Source organism: Dysidea avara, chromosome 6 (genome assembly GCF_963678975.1).
Source record: "Dysidea avara chromosome 6, odDysAvar1.4, whole genome shotgun sequence".
NCBI lineage: Eukaryota > Metazoa > Porifera > Demospongiae > Dictyoceratida > Dysideidae > Dysidea > Dysidea avara.
This window is the reverse complement of record NC_089277.1, coordinates 19,331,810-19,347,632: the sequence shown is the minus strand read 5'-3', so window position 1 is coordinate 19,347,632 and position 15,823 is coordinate 19,331,810. Positions and strand designations below refer to the sequence as shown.

Here is a 15,823-nt window from a genome sequence, read left to right as displayed (position 1 = left end):
TCAGGTACAAACAAATCACCCTGTAGAAAGATCAGCTATAGAAGAAATCACCTTGTAGAGAATTCAGCTACAAAGAAACTATCATGTAGAGTTCAACTACAAACAAATCACCCATTAGAAAGATCAGCTATAGAAGAAATCACCTTGTAGAGAGTTCAGCTACAAAGAAACCATCATGTAGAGAGTTCAGCTACAAACAAATCGGCCTGTAGAGAGATCAGCTAGAAGAAATTACCTTGTAGAGAGTTCAGCTACAAAGAAACCATCATGTAGAGAGTTCAGCTGCAAACAAATCACCTGTAGAGAGTTAAGCTACAAACAAATCTCCCTGTAGAGAGATCAGCTAGAAGAAGTCACCTTGCAGGGAGTTCAGTTACAAAGAAATAAACCATGTAGAGAGTTCAGCTGCAAACAAATCACCTGTAGAGAGTTCAGCTAGAAACAAGTCACCCTGTAGAGAGATCAGCTAGAATCAAATCACCTTGTAGAGAGTTCAGCTAGAAGAAGTCACATTGTAGAGCTCCAAAGAAACTACCATGTAGAGTTCAGCTGCAAACAAATCACCCTGTAGATAACTCAGCTACAAACAAATCGCCCTGTAGAAAGATTAGCTAGAAGAAGTTACCTTATAGGGAGTTCAGCTATGAACAGATCACCCTGTAGAGAGTTCAGCTACAAACAAATCACCCTGTAGAGAGTTCAGCTACAAACAAATCACCCTGTAGAGAGTTCAGTTACAAAGAAACCACCATGTAGAGAGTTCAGCTGCAAAAAAAATCAATCACTCTGTTGAGAGTTCAGCTAGAAGAAGTCACCTTGTAGAGAGTTAAGCTGCAAATAAATCACCCTGTAGAGAATTCAGCTACAAGCAAATCACCCTGTAGAAAGATCAGCTAGAAGAAGTTACCTTGTAGAGAGTTCAGCTACAAAGAAACCACCATGTAGAGAGTTCAGCTGCAAACAAATCACCTGTAGAGAGTTCAGCTAGAAACAAGTCACCCTGTAGAGAGATCAGCTAGAAGAAGTTACCTTGTAGAGAGTTCAGCTACAAAGAAACCACCATGTAGAGAGTTCAGCTGCAAACAAATCACCTGTAGAGAGTTCAGCTAGAAACAAGTCACCCTGTAGAGAGATCAGCTAAAAACAAGTCACCCTGTAGAGAGTTCAGCTAGAAGAAGTCACATTGTAGAGAGTTCAGCTACAAAGAAACTACCACGTAGAGAGTTCAGCTGCAAACAAATCATCCTGTAGAGAGTTCAGCTAGAAGAAGTCACCTTTTAGAGAGTTCAGCTACAAAGCAACCACCATGTAAAGAGCTCAGCTGCAAAAAACTCAATCACCTTGTAGAAAGATCGGCTAGAAGAAGTTACCTTGTAGAGAGTTCAGCTGCATACAAATCACCTATAGAGAGTTCAGCTAGAAACAAGTCACCCTGTAGAGAGTTCAGCTAGAAGAAGTCACATTGTAGAGAGTTCAGCTACAATGAAACTCCCATGTAGAGAGTTCAGCTGCAAACAAATCACCCTGTAGAGAACTCAGCTACAAACAAATATGCAGTGTAAAAAGATCAGCTAGAAGAAGTTACCTTGTAGAGAGTTCAGCTACAACGAAACCACCATGTAGAGAGTTCAGCTACAAACAAATCACCTGTAGAGAGTTCAGCTAGAAACAAGTCACCCTGTAGAGAGATCAGCTAGAAACAAGTCACCTTGTAGAGAGTTCAGCTAGAAGAAGTCACGTTGTAGAGAGTTCAGCTACAAAGAAACCACCATTTAGAGAGTTCAACTGCAAACAAATCACCCAGTAGAAAGTTCAGCTATGAACAGATCACCCTGTTGAGAGTTCAGTTAGAAACAAGGAATCCTGTAGAGAGATCACCTAGAAGTATCGCCTTGTAGAGAGTTCAGCTACAAACAAATCACCTGTAGAGAGTTCAGCTACAAACTAATCACCCTGTAGAGAGATCAGCTAGAAGACGTCACCTTGTAGAGAGTTCAGCTATAAAGAAACCACCATGTAGACAATTCAGCTGCAAACAAACACCCTGTAGAGAACTCAGCTACAAACAAATCGCCCTGTAGAAAGATCAGCTAGAAGAAGTTACCTTGTAGGGATTTCAGCTACAAACAAATCACCCTGTAGAGAGTTCAATTACAAAGAAACCATTCTGTAAAGAGCTCAGCTGCAAACAAATCACTTGTACAGAATTCAGCTACAAACAAATCACCCTGTAGAGAGATCAGCTAGAAGAAATTACCTTGTAGATAGTTCAGCTACAAACAATTCACCCTGTAGAGAGAGCAATTAGAAGAAGTCACCTTGTAGAGTGTTCAGTTACAAAGAAACCACCATGGAGATTTCTGTAATCAATATAATATTATGTGACCGGATTTGCGAAAAGGGGTCTTCCACACACATCCAATTCCGTAACCGTTGGAGACCATAACTCAGTGTTCAAGTAACATATTAACCTGAAAATTTCACCACGTATTCAGCTATAGTGGTGCGCACCACTGTCCAAAATTCAAGGCAATAGCTCTTTCCAATCTGAAGTTATCAATTGTCAAAGTTGGCAAATTGGATGTGTGTGGAAGACCCCTTTTCGCAAATCCGGTCACATATGTATTATACAGTATATATAATTTGTACATTTACTGATAAAATATTTAAAGTACATCTACTTCATCTTTTCTTCTTCCTGTAGTAAAGAAAAAAACATAGGTTAAAAAAGTCCCAAAGCTGGCCATAGGCCGGCTTTGGGGTATACAAATACAAAAAGAAATGAAATCTAATCCAAAACAGCCAAGCTGTAAAAAAAGTGTGCGGCCCTCAGAAAGGCTATGGTGAAAAAAGATGTGAAATCCAAGGTGGCGGCCAAGAAATGGCTGTGATGGTAGGTTAATGGTAAAAATTTTAATAATGACAATTTAGGTAAATTTTGTGAAGCGGCACAAAAATTCACCTGAATTGTCGTTATTAAAATTTTTACCATTAACCTACCATCACAGCCATTTCTTGGCCGCCACCTTGGATTTCACATCTTTTTTCACCATAGCCTTTCTGAGGGCCGCACACTTTTTTTACAGCTTGGCTGTTTTGGATTAGATCCTATTTACAGATCGCCCCGAGGATCAGTGCTATCGTGATTGCGTTCTCTACGAGGTGAGGAATGCATATTAAAACGTTATAGAGGCTATTATTATTATTATTATTTGTTTACTGTACAGAAACCTCCATATGGAGTATATAGTACAACAGATTAAATTAAGAATAAATTGTAGTAATTGTACTTAGCTATACAAGGGGGTGTCACTCAGGCTCTTGCTGTAGGTAGATTTGCGACCGCGGTCAAACTCTAAGTCAACGGTCAAGGCCACTAAATAGCTCTTACAGTGAGTCAAGGGTCAAGACAATACGGAAGGTTCGAAACCCACAATCGAAACTATACGTAGCTAATATCAAGTTTACGGGATTATACGTAACTCACAAAAAAGTAAGGATCTCTAAGAAGATGTTTTAAAGCTCCAACAGGCATTTCGCCGTAATTATAATGATTTTTCTCTCCCAGCTGCTGGTAGCACGTACTAAGAAAATATTATACTAGGTTACAAGCGCAGGTGCGTATAGGAAAATAGAGAAATAAGTGTAGGTCAAAAGTTGGACAAGAAACGCTCAAGTCACAGGTCAAAGATGATAAACGCTGCAAGTCAAGGGTCAAGGTGAAATTTTCTCCGGTCAAGACTTTGACCGCGGTCGCAGATCTACCTACAGCGTGAGCAGACGTGACACCCCCTTGTAGGTGATTCCACAGTACTGCTAGATAGGTTATTCCACAATTTAATTGTAGAGGGGTAATAAGAGTAAAGGTAAGAGTCAATTCTGGAGTGTGGCTGCAAAAATCGTTGATCGTGACCTCGTGTTTGGCTTGCTGTTGGGATTAAATAGTTTCTATTATCGATGTGAACTTGTCTATGCACCATTAAAAAAAAAAGTAACTAGCTTCAAATTGTTCCGTCCAGCCCACCTAGGGTGAATAATTGTTTGTAATAAACCTTGCAGCTCTTCGTTGGACCATTTCTAACTTGTAGATGTTACTGTTAGTGTATGGAGACCAGACAGTTGATGCATACTCTAAGATAGGACGTACCATTGCTAGATAACACAGCTTCTTAGTTTGTTGAGTGCAAGAGCTAATATTACGTCGCAAGAAGGCATTGGCTGAATTCGCTTTACAGGTAACATGTTGGATATGGTTTGTCCACTTCAGGTGTTCATCTATTGTTACTCCCAGGTAAGTGGCATTGTTAGATCTACAAAATTGATGTTGTTTCATAAAATATGTTGAGTTAGTTGTTAATATCCTGTTAGTGATTTTGAGGTGTACACATTTGCTAAGGTTGAAAAATATTTGCCAGTCTTCACTCCACCTCACTATGGAATCAAGGTCTCTCTGCAATGCTAAGGTATCTTCATTTGAATAAATTGGTCTAAAAATAAGTATATCATCAGCGTAGAGTCGTATCTGAGAGTTCACTAGAGCTGGTAGGTCATTAATAAAACAAGTAAATAGTAAAGGGCCAAGTACTGTACCTTGCGGTACACCAGAGATAACTTCACACTGCTCACTAGTTACACCATTCAGAACTACTTGCTGTTGTCTTTGTCCAAGAAAATCTTTAACAAGTTGTGGACAAATTCTGCAATGCTCAAGTTTTTGAAGAAGTCTTACATGTGGAACTTTATCGAAAGCTTTGCTAAAGTCAAGAAATAAAGCATCCACTTCTCCACCATCATTAAGTATTGTTGCAAATTCATGAATTGTGTAGATCAGTTGTGTTTCACAGGACTTATTTTTCTGAAAACCATGCTGTTCTTCTCGAATAAGTTGATGATTTTCCAAATGAGAGCTGATGGAAGAATAGATGATGTGCTCTAGAACTTTACAACAGATTGGTGTTAAGGATATTGGGCGGTAATTAGATGGTAATTTACGATCTCCCTTTTTAAAAGCAGGCACAACAGTAGCATGTTTCCATTCAGATGGAAGGTGACCTTGATGCAAAGAGGCCCTGAAGAAGTACAAGAAATGGTGTAATGTAGCTTGCAAAGGTTTCTAAAAATCGGGGTGGAATTTGGTCTGGACCTGGAGCTTTGTTTACCTCCAGGTTTTCTAATAAGTTTTTAACACCTTCTAGATTAATACTGATAGGTTCCATTAGTGGGATAGGTAAATTTTGCAATATGTGGTACAGAACTTAAATCCTCTTTAACAAAGAAATAGTCATTCAATAAGCTTGCTCTGGTTGCTGTATCAGAGATCAGAGTGTCTCCTTCTAGTAATGGTGGTATGCCACAGTAGTCCTTCTTTTGATTCTTAATGTAACTCCATAACCTCTTAGTTGTAGAATATGTTCCAGGGGTGACTAAGTGTTGAATATAGGAATTGTGGGATTGCCGACATGCCCTTTGAACTTCTTTCTTTATCTGTCGATATTTTTGCCAGGCATCACTAGACTTGGAATGTCGGGCCAAATTATATAATCTTTGCTTCCTGTGAGATAGATGTTTAATGGTGGAATTCATCCAAGGGGGACTATGGCCAGGTTTATAAGTTCTGGATGGAATCATATCTAGACACTTTTGACACATTTCCTTGAACACTTTCCATAAGACATCAACTTGTGTATCCATATCATGTTCCTCTAAAAACTGTTCACTAGATCTTGTAATGTATTCGCTGATGATATCGTTGTTTACCCTGTTCCAGAGTTTATAAGATCGCATTGAGGGATTGCTTTGTTGTTTGACTTCTACAGTAGACTTCACATACACGATATCATGATCACTAATTCCTGACAATGGTTTACAACAAAGTACTAATGATGGTCGATTTGTTAGGAAAATATCAAGAGTATTTGCATATCTAGTTGGAAAGTTGACAGTTTGTGTTAGGCCACAATCCTCAATGAAGTTGAGAAAAGTTTCACACAGATGTACAGGATAATTGTTACCACTAACAGAGTAGGAGTCCCAATCTATATTTGGGAAATTTGCATCACCTGCAATCCACACAACAGAATCAGGATTGTGAGCCATTATATCACGTAGGACAGTGCAAAGATTTTCTAAATATGGTATATCTACATTTGGTGGGTGATACACAGAGCAAATAATAAGTGGAGGGCCTGTGGCTAGCTGAATTTTACATACTACCAATTCACATAGAGATGTGCTATGGTATTCAAGTGCAGTAGACAACAACGAATTGTGACAAGCAATGAATACACCCCTGTAACCATCGAATCTGTCTTTACGATATACCTGATATTGTTGGGGGAAAATTTCACTTGAAACTATAGATGGAGACAGCCATGATTCACAACCAATAATGATTTTTGGTGAGTGACGGTTTATAAAGCTCTGAAAATCAAGTTGTTTTGCAAGGACACTTTGACAGTTGATAACAGCTACATCTAATATATCGGAATGATTCAAAATTTCAGGATTAAGGGTAAAATTATCAGTGCAGGGGGGCCTGACTAGGGGCTCCTCTGCGCTATTTTCCAGTTTTTTTATTTTAAATTTGTTCCCATCCTTGTTTAGTTCTTTAAGTTCAGCACGTAGCTTCTTATTAACTTCCTGCTCCCTAGGTGTGAGATCAGGGTAGTGTTGTTTTAGTACAGCAAATTCATTTTAGTTTAGTTCTAGTTCTTGTACCCATAGTCCACTACAGTTTTAGTTCTAGTACCCCAATTCCACCGTAGTTTTAGTTCTAGTACCCCAATTCCACCACAGTTTTAGTTAGTATTAGTTCTGGTACCCCATATTTTTGTAATTTTAGTTAGTATTTATAGTTAGTGTTAGATATCTTCACCTATACTAACCTTGGTAGCACCCCTAGACTTCCAGAAACTTTAGATTTGGTGTTTTGATAGATTTTTCAATTTTATTTCCCATTTTATATTAATGAGGCAAACTGTACCGAGAATTCAATTCTTCAATTATTACACGGAATTTGCTGTTATCTACTAAATTCAGTGGTACATTGTTAGCACCTATAAAGATTGCAAGATGAAATGTATAATAGCCTTATGTTTATTGTTATTAGGGTTGTACAATTTAGATCCTAAACTACGTATTGGCAAGGAGGACTGTTTCAGTTATTAGGGTTGTACAATTTAGATCCTAAACTACGTATTGGCAAGGAGGACTGTTTCAGTTATTAGGGTTGTACAATTTAGATCCTAAACTATGTATTGGCAAGAAGGACTGTTTCAAATGGCTAGAAGAACCTCTCCCTTTGTCTTTTCAATTTCAGCTGCTTCAAATGTTTATAAGCATCAGTATTGCATGTCTTCAAATGCTTCTTCAAGTTTATAGAATATTGTCCTTTAAATTCTTTATATACCACAAATTAAACCATCAGTACTTTTCACAGTACACACACTTTTGTCCTTGATCTTATCATGCCTGAAGTGGTTCCACCTGGTTCAGCACAACTTCCACTTGCCATTGTGCACAAATGAACAGAAGCTCTATATAGAATGCTTAAATAACCTAAATCAGCAGAATTAATATTGAATAACAATGTTTTATAGTAGCATTTGCAGGCATCACCATCTTCAAAGAAAAGTGTTAAGTGGTTTATATAGTGCACAATACCTTTTTATGTAGGATTGCTTGAGAAACCTTTCAGTTAGTTCTAGTTCTTGAGCTAAAAGATTTAATGATTTTGGTTTAGTTCTAGTTTTTGAATCAAAAATTGAAAGAATTTTAGTTTAGTTTTAGTTTTAGAACTAAAATAGACCACAATTTTAGTTTAGTTCTAGTGTACCAGAACTAGAATTAAATTGCTGTACTAAAACTAGATTTAGTTCTAGTTCCTTAGAACTAAAACAACACTAGATCAGGGGTGATAAAAACCTTCTGAATTATGCTAGGAAGGTTAACATTGCGAAGTTTGGTACAATTTCGCATAATTGATACTTTGTCTGACTCAGACGCAACCGAAACCTTCAAGAGTCTTGGCCTATCGCTTTTCTTGCCCAACCGGATTGCTTTAGTTATTGTGGCAGGGACTGTCAGATGTTTGTGAAAGATGGATGACACAGAATCAATGTCATGCTTACGTCTAAGTTCAGGATCCTCAGATGTTGATTCAATAACATTATGTACTATAACATTCAAACATCTCTTAGATTTTTCTTTTTCTTCATTAATGTATGAAGACACCATTTCAGATATTTGCTCTTTAGACTGAGAAACCGGCTGTGTTTGAAGAGTGGGCTGTGTTTGGTCACTAGAATTTGCTTCTGTTGAATCCACAGGTTGTAATTTCTTCAGATTGTCCTCTATCTCCGTTAGTCTTTTCTCCATTTCATCCTGCTTATCTTGTATGTCTGTGAAGAACTTCAGGGCTAGTGTGACCTTTGGTTTACACACAGTACAAAAAAACTTGACATTTGATTCAGTGGGCTGACGATCCCATATACCTGCTAGCGCTTCTAGTTCTGATGTAGATAGCCCAGCACACTCTCTGTGTTGCCATTTCCCACACCAATCACATTCAACACAATCAGTACTTGACTCCTTACTACAAGTAACACACAAACTAGCTGACTTCTTCCCCTCCTTGGACGGTGGAGTTCCCCCTGGTACTCTTCCACGCTTTGGCATACTCAAAATTGTTGTTCACAATAAAACTATAGGAAACACCACAACAAAAACAGAACAAACAAGTACTGAAGTCTCACCTTTTGTGGTACCATTTTACCAGACGTAGAAACGTTGAACACCGCGGTACAAGGTGGAGCGTTTAGTGGCGAGCGCTACTTGGAGTAAGATCTCTAGGATATCCACACCAGTGATCAGACGAACAAACTTTGGTAAAACAAACATCAAAAGAAGCCTAATCACGTTCAAAATATGCTTCTGGGAGCTATTAAAGCAACGATACAGCACTCTTGTCGAAGAACCACCATACGCAATCACGTGCACCATACGCTATAAACAATAACAAAAAGTTTAGAATGTGATTTTCGCTTATTCCGTAATCCCGTTATTCCGCTATTCCGTATTCCGCGGAATACAGGTTCCCGTCCCAGATGACTGCAGCGTATTCCATTGACGGTCGTACTATCGTAAGGTAGGCTGTTGCTTTGATCATAGATCCTTTATATAGGGGTATAAAGGATCTATGCTTTGATGTTAGACGAGCAGCAACTCAGATTGCGTTTCAAGAAGTTTAACGTTCTATTGGCATTAGTGGGGTGGGGTAAAACCGGGACGGGGAAAATAAGGGTAAAACCGGGACAGGGAAGGGGACGGCCAACAGGAGTAAAACGGTTTTTGGGGAGGACGGTTTGAGAGGTCATACTTTGATGTCAGAATTTTTAACCCTAGTGCACCCTCAAATCAACCCCTACACTCTGCATACCGACGTCATGACAAGGAAAAGAGACGTGAATACCAACAACGGGTTCATGAAGTAGAGAATGCCTCATTTACTCCCTTAATTTTTACCACTACTGGTGGAATGGGTGATGCTGCTACTCAGTTTTATAAGAGATTGGCCAACCTTTTGAGTGCAAAGCACAGTCTTTCCTACGGAATAGTGATGGGATGGCTGAGATGCAAATTGAGCTTCTCTTTGTTGAGGTCTGCAATTATGTGCATTCGCGGTGCCAGGTCCAGTTTGCGCTGTCCCATTGCTGAGGCACCGATTGCAGTGCAGGTCGCTGAGGCCCATATGTAAGATAATTTGTTTTTGTTTATTATGTACTGTTTTATCTAAAAAAAAAATAAATAAATAAAAAAAAAAAAAAAAATAAAAAAAAACAGGAGTAAAACCGGGACAGGGACAGCAAATATATCCTTAGCTGCCCATCATAAATACTGGCGATGTTTAATTAGAAAGAAGAGCTGATTAGTGTTCAAACCGCTGGATAGCAAAGTTGGCATGGCATTCCGCTGTAGCTAGTAAAAACATATCGTGATCAGATTTAATTTGAAGTCAATGAAGTTTGTATGTTAGCTATAGCTGTAATTTTTAGTTTTATACTTAGTGTACTTTCCTTGCCATGCCCACATGCACAGCTGACCCAAGTTGGTCAGATACAAATTTTGATCAGATTTAATTTGAAGTCAATGAAGTTTGTATGTTAGCTGTAGCTATAATTTTTAGTTTTATACTAAGTGTGTTTGCTTTCCTTGCCATGCCCACATGCACGGCTGACCCAAGTTGGTCAGATACAACTTTAAGAATAATTTAGACCATTTCTGGTCAACAACAGGATATGGACAGACTAAAAGGCCTCTGGCCTACTAACAGCTATTTTTTGTGTCTGTTTTTATACATGTCCATAACTTAATACTAATACTATATGCATGTGGTCATGTTGACCGAGGATCCATACACATGAATTTTCAAGTAGCTCAAATGTGTAATATTTTGCATATTGATTTTGTGTACATTGCATTTATGGCTGTACTCGCTGTCCAAGGTTCTGCAATTATACTTAATTCATCATATTCATGATGATGTTTAAATTAAAAATGGCTCAGTGGCTAGGATGGCTGATATATACTTCCAGCATGCAGGAGCTATAATATAGTTATACTTAGTAATATAAGATTGCCACTAGCTAGCTATACTGATAAGACAATAATGACATGATAAACACTGAAAATATAGGATTAGCTATGCAAGACACCAAACTCATGAATTAAAAATGCAGCTCAGTACCTGTAGTACAATAAAACAAATGCTAAGAAAAATCATAGATGTAGCTGTATAGCAATGTGTGGCATGCAAAACAGAGTTATTCTCTACAAAAGGTAATTAGCATATGAACCAGTTGACTTTGTGGCCATGCATGTTAGAGGAATATTTGACAAATCACTGTTGTTTTGTTGACTTCATACCATCATAATAGTAGGGACATCCATGCCACATCTTGATAGAGACACAATGTCCTCCGGTATTGATGGTGCACCACCAAGCTAATAACGCTGATCATAATGATAAATGACAGTGACAAGTTATTGATTTCTTTGAGGCTGGTTGATTCTATGCTGATCGGAATTACCCATCGACTTTTATTGGTAAACAGGCATGACAAACTTTTGATTTACCTTTGCATTCATAAAACTGATCCCTTACACTGTTTGCTGTACAGGCAGTAGCATCAATTCAATCAGTGATGGTATATTGTGCCTTTCGAGGTGGCGTGCTGGGAAATTCAGTTCCACAATAACCCATGACATGGCCTGGGATGGAAAATACGATCCATCAATCCAAGGAGTCAAACAGAAACAATAAAGTTTAACTTCATCCATCTCAGACTAATAAAGATCCTCTGAGGAGGAAGAAAGATCAAACATTTTATCATTGGCTTCTTTCAAAGAAAGGAAATCGTATACGGCATTTTTGTAGCAGCTTCATTGTCCAATTAAATATTGGCCAGGTCTAGGTGTTCATCTATACAAGCTGCATGCAATTAGCATCACTGCTGTAATAATATCTGCATAATCAGTGTTAAAGCACTGGACTGATGTGTGATAAGCAAGAGCTAACTGAGTTAATCTGTGGACAGAAATTCCAGCATGATAGTTCAGCTCCATTCTGGCAGGCTCATTGTATGCTGAAAATACCTGTGGATATAAACAGAAAACTAATACATTCACTTGTATAGCGTATTTACAACTATTAAGGACAAATATTTTGATATCCAGGATAATTAGCTAAAATTGTGTGCATAATATAGTGGAGCAGATATGTAACAAAAAATTGCAAAGATGTTCACTTCTGGCAGAAAGCATAAAAATTGGAACCTTGGGGTTTTAGAACATGCTGATTCAGAATTTTAGTGGAACCACCTCGTCAGAGTATGGCTTCCCACTCAAAATGAAGATTTTAAATATTTATAAACAAAATTTGATTGGTTTGTGTTCTTTGCACAATAGATTGTAGTTGTGCACATAGCAATTTTGCTGATTATACATAACAGCAACCAGGTGTCACTAAACATGTTCAGTAATGTGCTGACATATCACTTTCATGTTAACATCTAGCTGCTGAGTAGATTTGAGTGCTCTGTCCTGGATCAAGGTGAGTTTTTCATGTATGGGGCTAGCTAAATGATTTAGAGGTAATAAAATAACTAGGAGGTCAGGGTGGATCTAGGAGTGTTCAAAAGGTTCCATGGAGTACCTTTGGAAGAGTCTTAATATTATAATTATTGTAATAAACTGCTGATAATTTTTAAAATTCACTAAATTTGTCCATCAGTCAATAAAAACCTTTTTTGGAAACAATGGAAAAAGCATTTATTTCATTGATTTTTGCCCTTATTCTGTCACCATAGAAACTCCATACGAAATAAGCACCTCTAAAAATATTTATCGTTTTATTGCATTACAACAGTGAACCATTGCTGGAGAGTTATTTTCTCCTGCATACCATGTTCTAGAGTGAAATATTTCTAGTTTAAATGCCCTGAAGAGTGCAGTCTCTGCCCAGAAAAGGCTATACTAGACCCAATCAAAATTGAAATAAGTCTGGCCAAGAGGAGCTATGGTGAAGCTCCTATAGCAACTAGTATGGCAGCTAGTCAAACATATTACATTATAACATGTTGTTTCACTCTAGAATGGCCTCCAAAAGATTAAAACAACACCCTTTGCCTGTGCCTGCTGTAGCCTCACAGACCACAGATTGGACATTATGTGTGTTATGTCAGCAATCAACCAGAGAAGCATTGAGAGATCCATTGAAATCCAAATATGAGAACCACTGTAGTGCTTATGAAACATTAGAGGAAAATTTGAAAGCATTAGACGACCTTGATTCATTACCACTTTCCATCAATATTTCTAGGTTAGATGATGGTACAGGTATTGAAGCAACTCTCAAATCTCACAATGCAAAATGGCATAAAACTTGTTATGCCATGTGTGACAAGACAAAGGTTGACAGGATACGTAAAAGGAAAACCTAACAACAGTCCCCAAAAACAAATATGTCACCACTTAAAGGTAGGCTTCGGGCTGCATTTCCTTCTACATCAGCTGAAACTGAGCTACCTGTATGCTTCTTTTGTGATGCCTTAGTGGAGCAAGGTTATCACAAAGTTGCTACCAAAAATCTAGATATAAATGTCCATAAAATGGGCATGGAACTCAATGACACCTTACTATTGGCAGAATTGTCATCCGGAGATATGATAGCAATGGATGCTGTTTATCATAAGCACTGCTTAACAGGGTTTTTTACTAGGTACAGATCTAGCATGCGCCAAAAAAAGGCAATTACTGGTGAAACTAAACTGTCATTTGAAGCCATAGCATTTGTAGAACTTATCTCTTACATAGAAGAAATAAGGGAGACAGAAGGCAGTATCATCAAGCTCTCCAATTTAGTACAACTGTACAAGTCTCGTCTTGAACAGCTTGGAGAAGACACTTCACAACGGATAAATGCAACACGACTTAAAGAGAAACTTCTTACGCAAATTCCTGATCTGGAAGCTCATAAAAGCAAATATGAAGTCATCATGTCATTCAAGGAGGATACTGGAGATACCCTATTGGAGGCAACAAAGAGGAATCAAGACAATGATGCAGTTGTCCTCATGCGTGCTGCTGAAATAATCCGAAATGAGATATTTCAAATGGAATACAGATTTAATGGATCCTTGCTTGATGAGCAATATGATAACCATTCCACTTCTCTATTAGCATTAGTACAAATGATACTTGGTGGAACTAACATTGAGAAACAAACAGAGAACAACAAGGAGGTGAAAAGTGCTGCTATATCTATTACCCAGCTCTTGACATTCAATGCAGTGAAGTGTAGCAGAAAAAGCAGCAATGCTGTACGGTACAATGTGGACCAAGAAACAAGGCTTCCACTTTACCTAGGGCTTCTTGTTCTTAACAAGACAAGGAAGCGAGAGTTGATTGACATTCTATTTAAGAGAGGTTTATCAGTATCATATGACAGAGTACTTCAACTGTCTACAGATATAGCAAATGCTGTTATTGACCAGTATGAAGATGATGGGGTTGTATGTCCAACAATCCTGAAAGAAGGTCTGTTCACAACAGGAAATCTTGATAACTTAGACCACAACCCTACATCTACATCAGCCCAGATTGCATTTCATAGCACTGCATTGTCAATGACACAGCATGTCACAGATAAGAGTGTAGGCCTTGAATGTCATTGGAACAGACCATTACTCCATGAAGGAATTGAAAAATCTAAAACCATTAAGCCACTGATGGAATCATACTGTGAAATTCCACCAGCAGCACACTTCCTGTTGACAAGCCATCCCCTCGAAATACTTCAGGAAACGCTACCCCTCAATGTGCAAGACTTGAATCTGATGAAGCACAAGTTTCCTGGCTGAGAGAGGTTGTCCGGTTGCTGCAAAAGGACCAGCTTGATCAAGATGATAATATCTCATGGTCAGCTTACTTTGCACATCTTCAATTTGCTGTTCATCATCCACCTGCAATTTCTGCTTTGATGCCTTTGTTCCGTGATAATGCACACTCTGTGGCTATGGTAAAGCATGGAATGGATTTCATTATGAAAGCTACTGAGCTTGTGAATCCTGCACAAATTCCAGTCTTGACCCTAGATCAACCACTATACACAATTGCAAAGCAATTACAATGGAGTTGGCCAAGCATTTATGGTGAAGAAAAGTATTTAGTTCTTATGGGTGGACTCCACATAGAAATGGCCCTACTTAATGTCCTTGATGATTGGCTGGAAGGAAGTGGTTGGGCTGCCATTATGGCTTCTGCTAATGTTACGACAGAGGGGAGAGCTGCCCTTCAGAGTGGTTCACACACTTCAAGAGCCCAGTGGGCTCATCAAGTATCAGCAGCAACTTTATTCTGTCTACAAAGTCAAGCATTCACAGCATATAAAGATAATTTAGAGGCTGATAACGTAACAGCAAAGCCATTTCACGAGTGGTATGCAGACATGGAAAGTAGTCACCCACAATTCTTTTACTGGGGAAAAACTCTGAAGCTAGAGGTCCTCTTCCTCCAGTTCATGCGATCACAAAAAGATGGAAACTTCTTAATGTACTTGGAAGCACTGGGTAGCATTATTCCTTGGATGTTTGCCATGGATCACTTCCATTATGCGCAATAGCTTTCAGTACATGTGAGGGACCTCATGCAGCTGGAAGATGAATGTCCCACAGTCTGGAATGAGTTTCTTAAGAGGCATTTTGTCACTCAGAAAACCTCACACAAATTCTCCATGATGCCCCATGACCAGATTCATGAGCAGTTGAATGCTATTATGAAGGGTGATGGTGGAATAATAGAAATTACTGAGAATGAATCAACTATGCGGCGCTGGATGATTTCTGGTCCAGATATGGCTAGGATAGTAAGTGAGGTCAACATAAAACAGTGTAAAGATCCAAAGAATAGTCACCATGAACAAACTCCAAGTACACAGAACAGGTTTGCAAGAAATGTGAAGAGTGTGGTAGATATTTTCAATGAATGGGGAAGCCCTTTTACAGAAACGAGCTCAAATTTGTTTGCTGTTGACACAAATGTACTCATGGCTAATGAAGTTGTTCAAAGTGTAAGAGAAGCTGAAGATCTAGGTAAAGATCAGTACAAGGCTTTTGTTGATGACCTTATGATCAACACCAAATCAATCTACGACACTATATCAAAGAACAATCTAATCTTATTTAAATCAGGGCGAGAAAAGAGATCATCAAAAACAATGACAAAACTCTCCAACATGAAGAGTGACCTAGAATTGTTCTCCAGGATG

At 38.5% G+C, this 15,823-nt stretch overlaps 1 protein-coding gene across 1 annotated transcript; it reads right to left on the bottom strand.

Annotated features, from left to right (window-relative positions):
* Positions 1-5,089: 5,089 nt before the first annotated feature.
* On the bottom strand, positions 5,090-9,000 carry LOC136258902 (uncharacterized). Its single transcript, XM_066052277.1, has 2 exons — positions 8,493-9,000; positions 5,090-8,427 (listed from the first exon to the last, which is right to left on the bottom strand). Exon 2 carries the CDS (start codon positions 6,094-6,096, stop codon positions 5,197-5,199), a length of 900 nt encoding a protein of 299 aa, XP_065908349.1. The 5' UTR covers positions 6,097-8,427; positions 8,493-9,000; the 3' UTR covers positions 5,090-5,196.
* Positions 9,001-15,823: the final 6,823 nt, after the last annotated feature.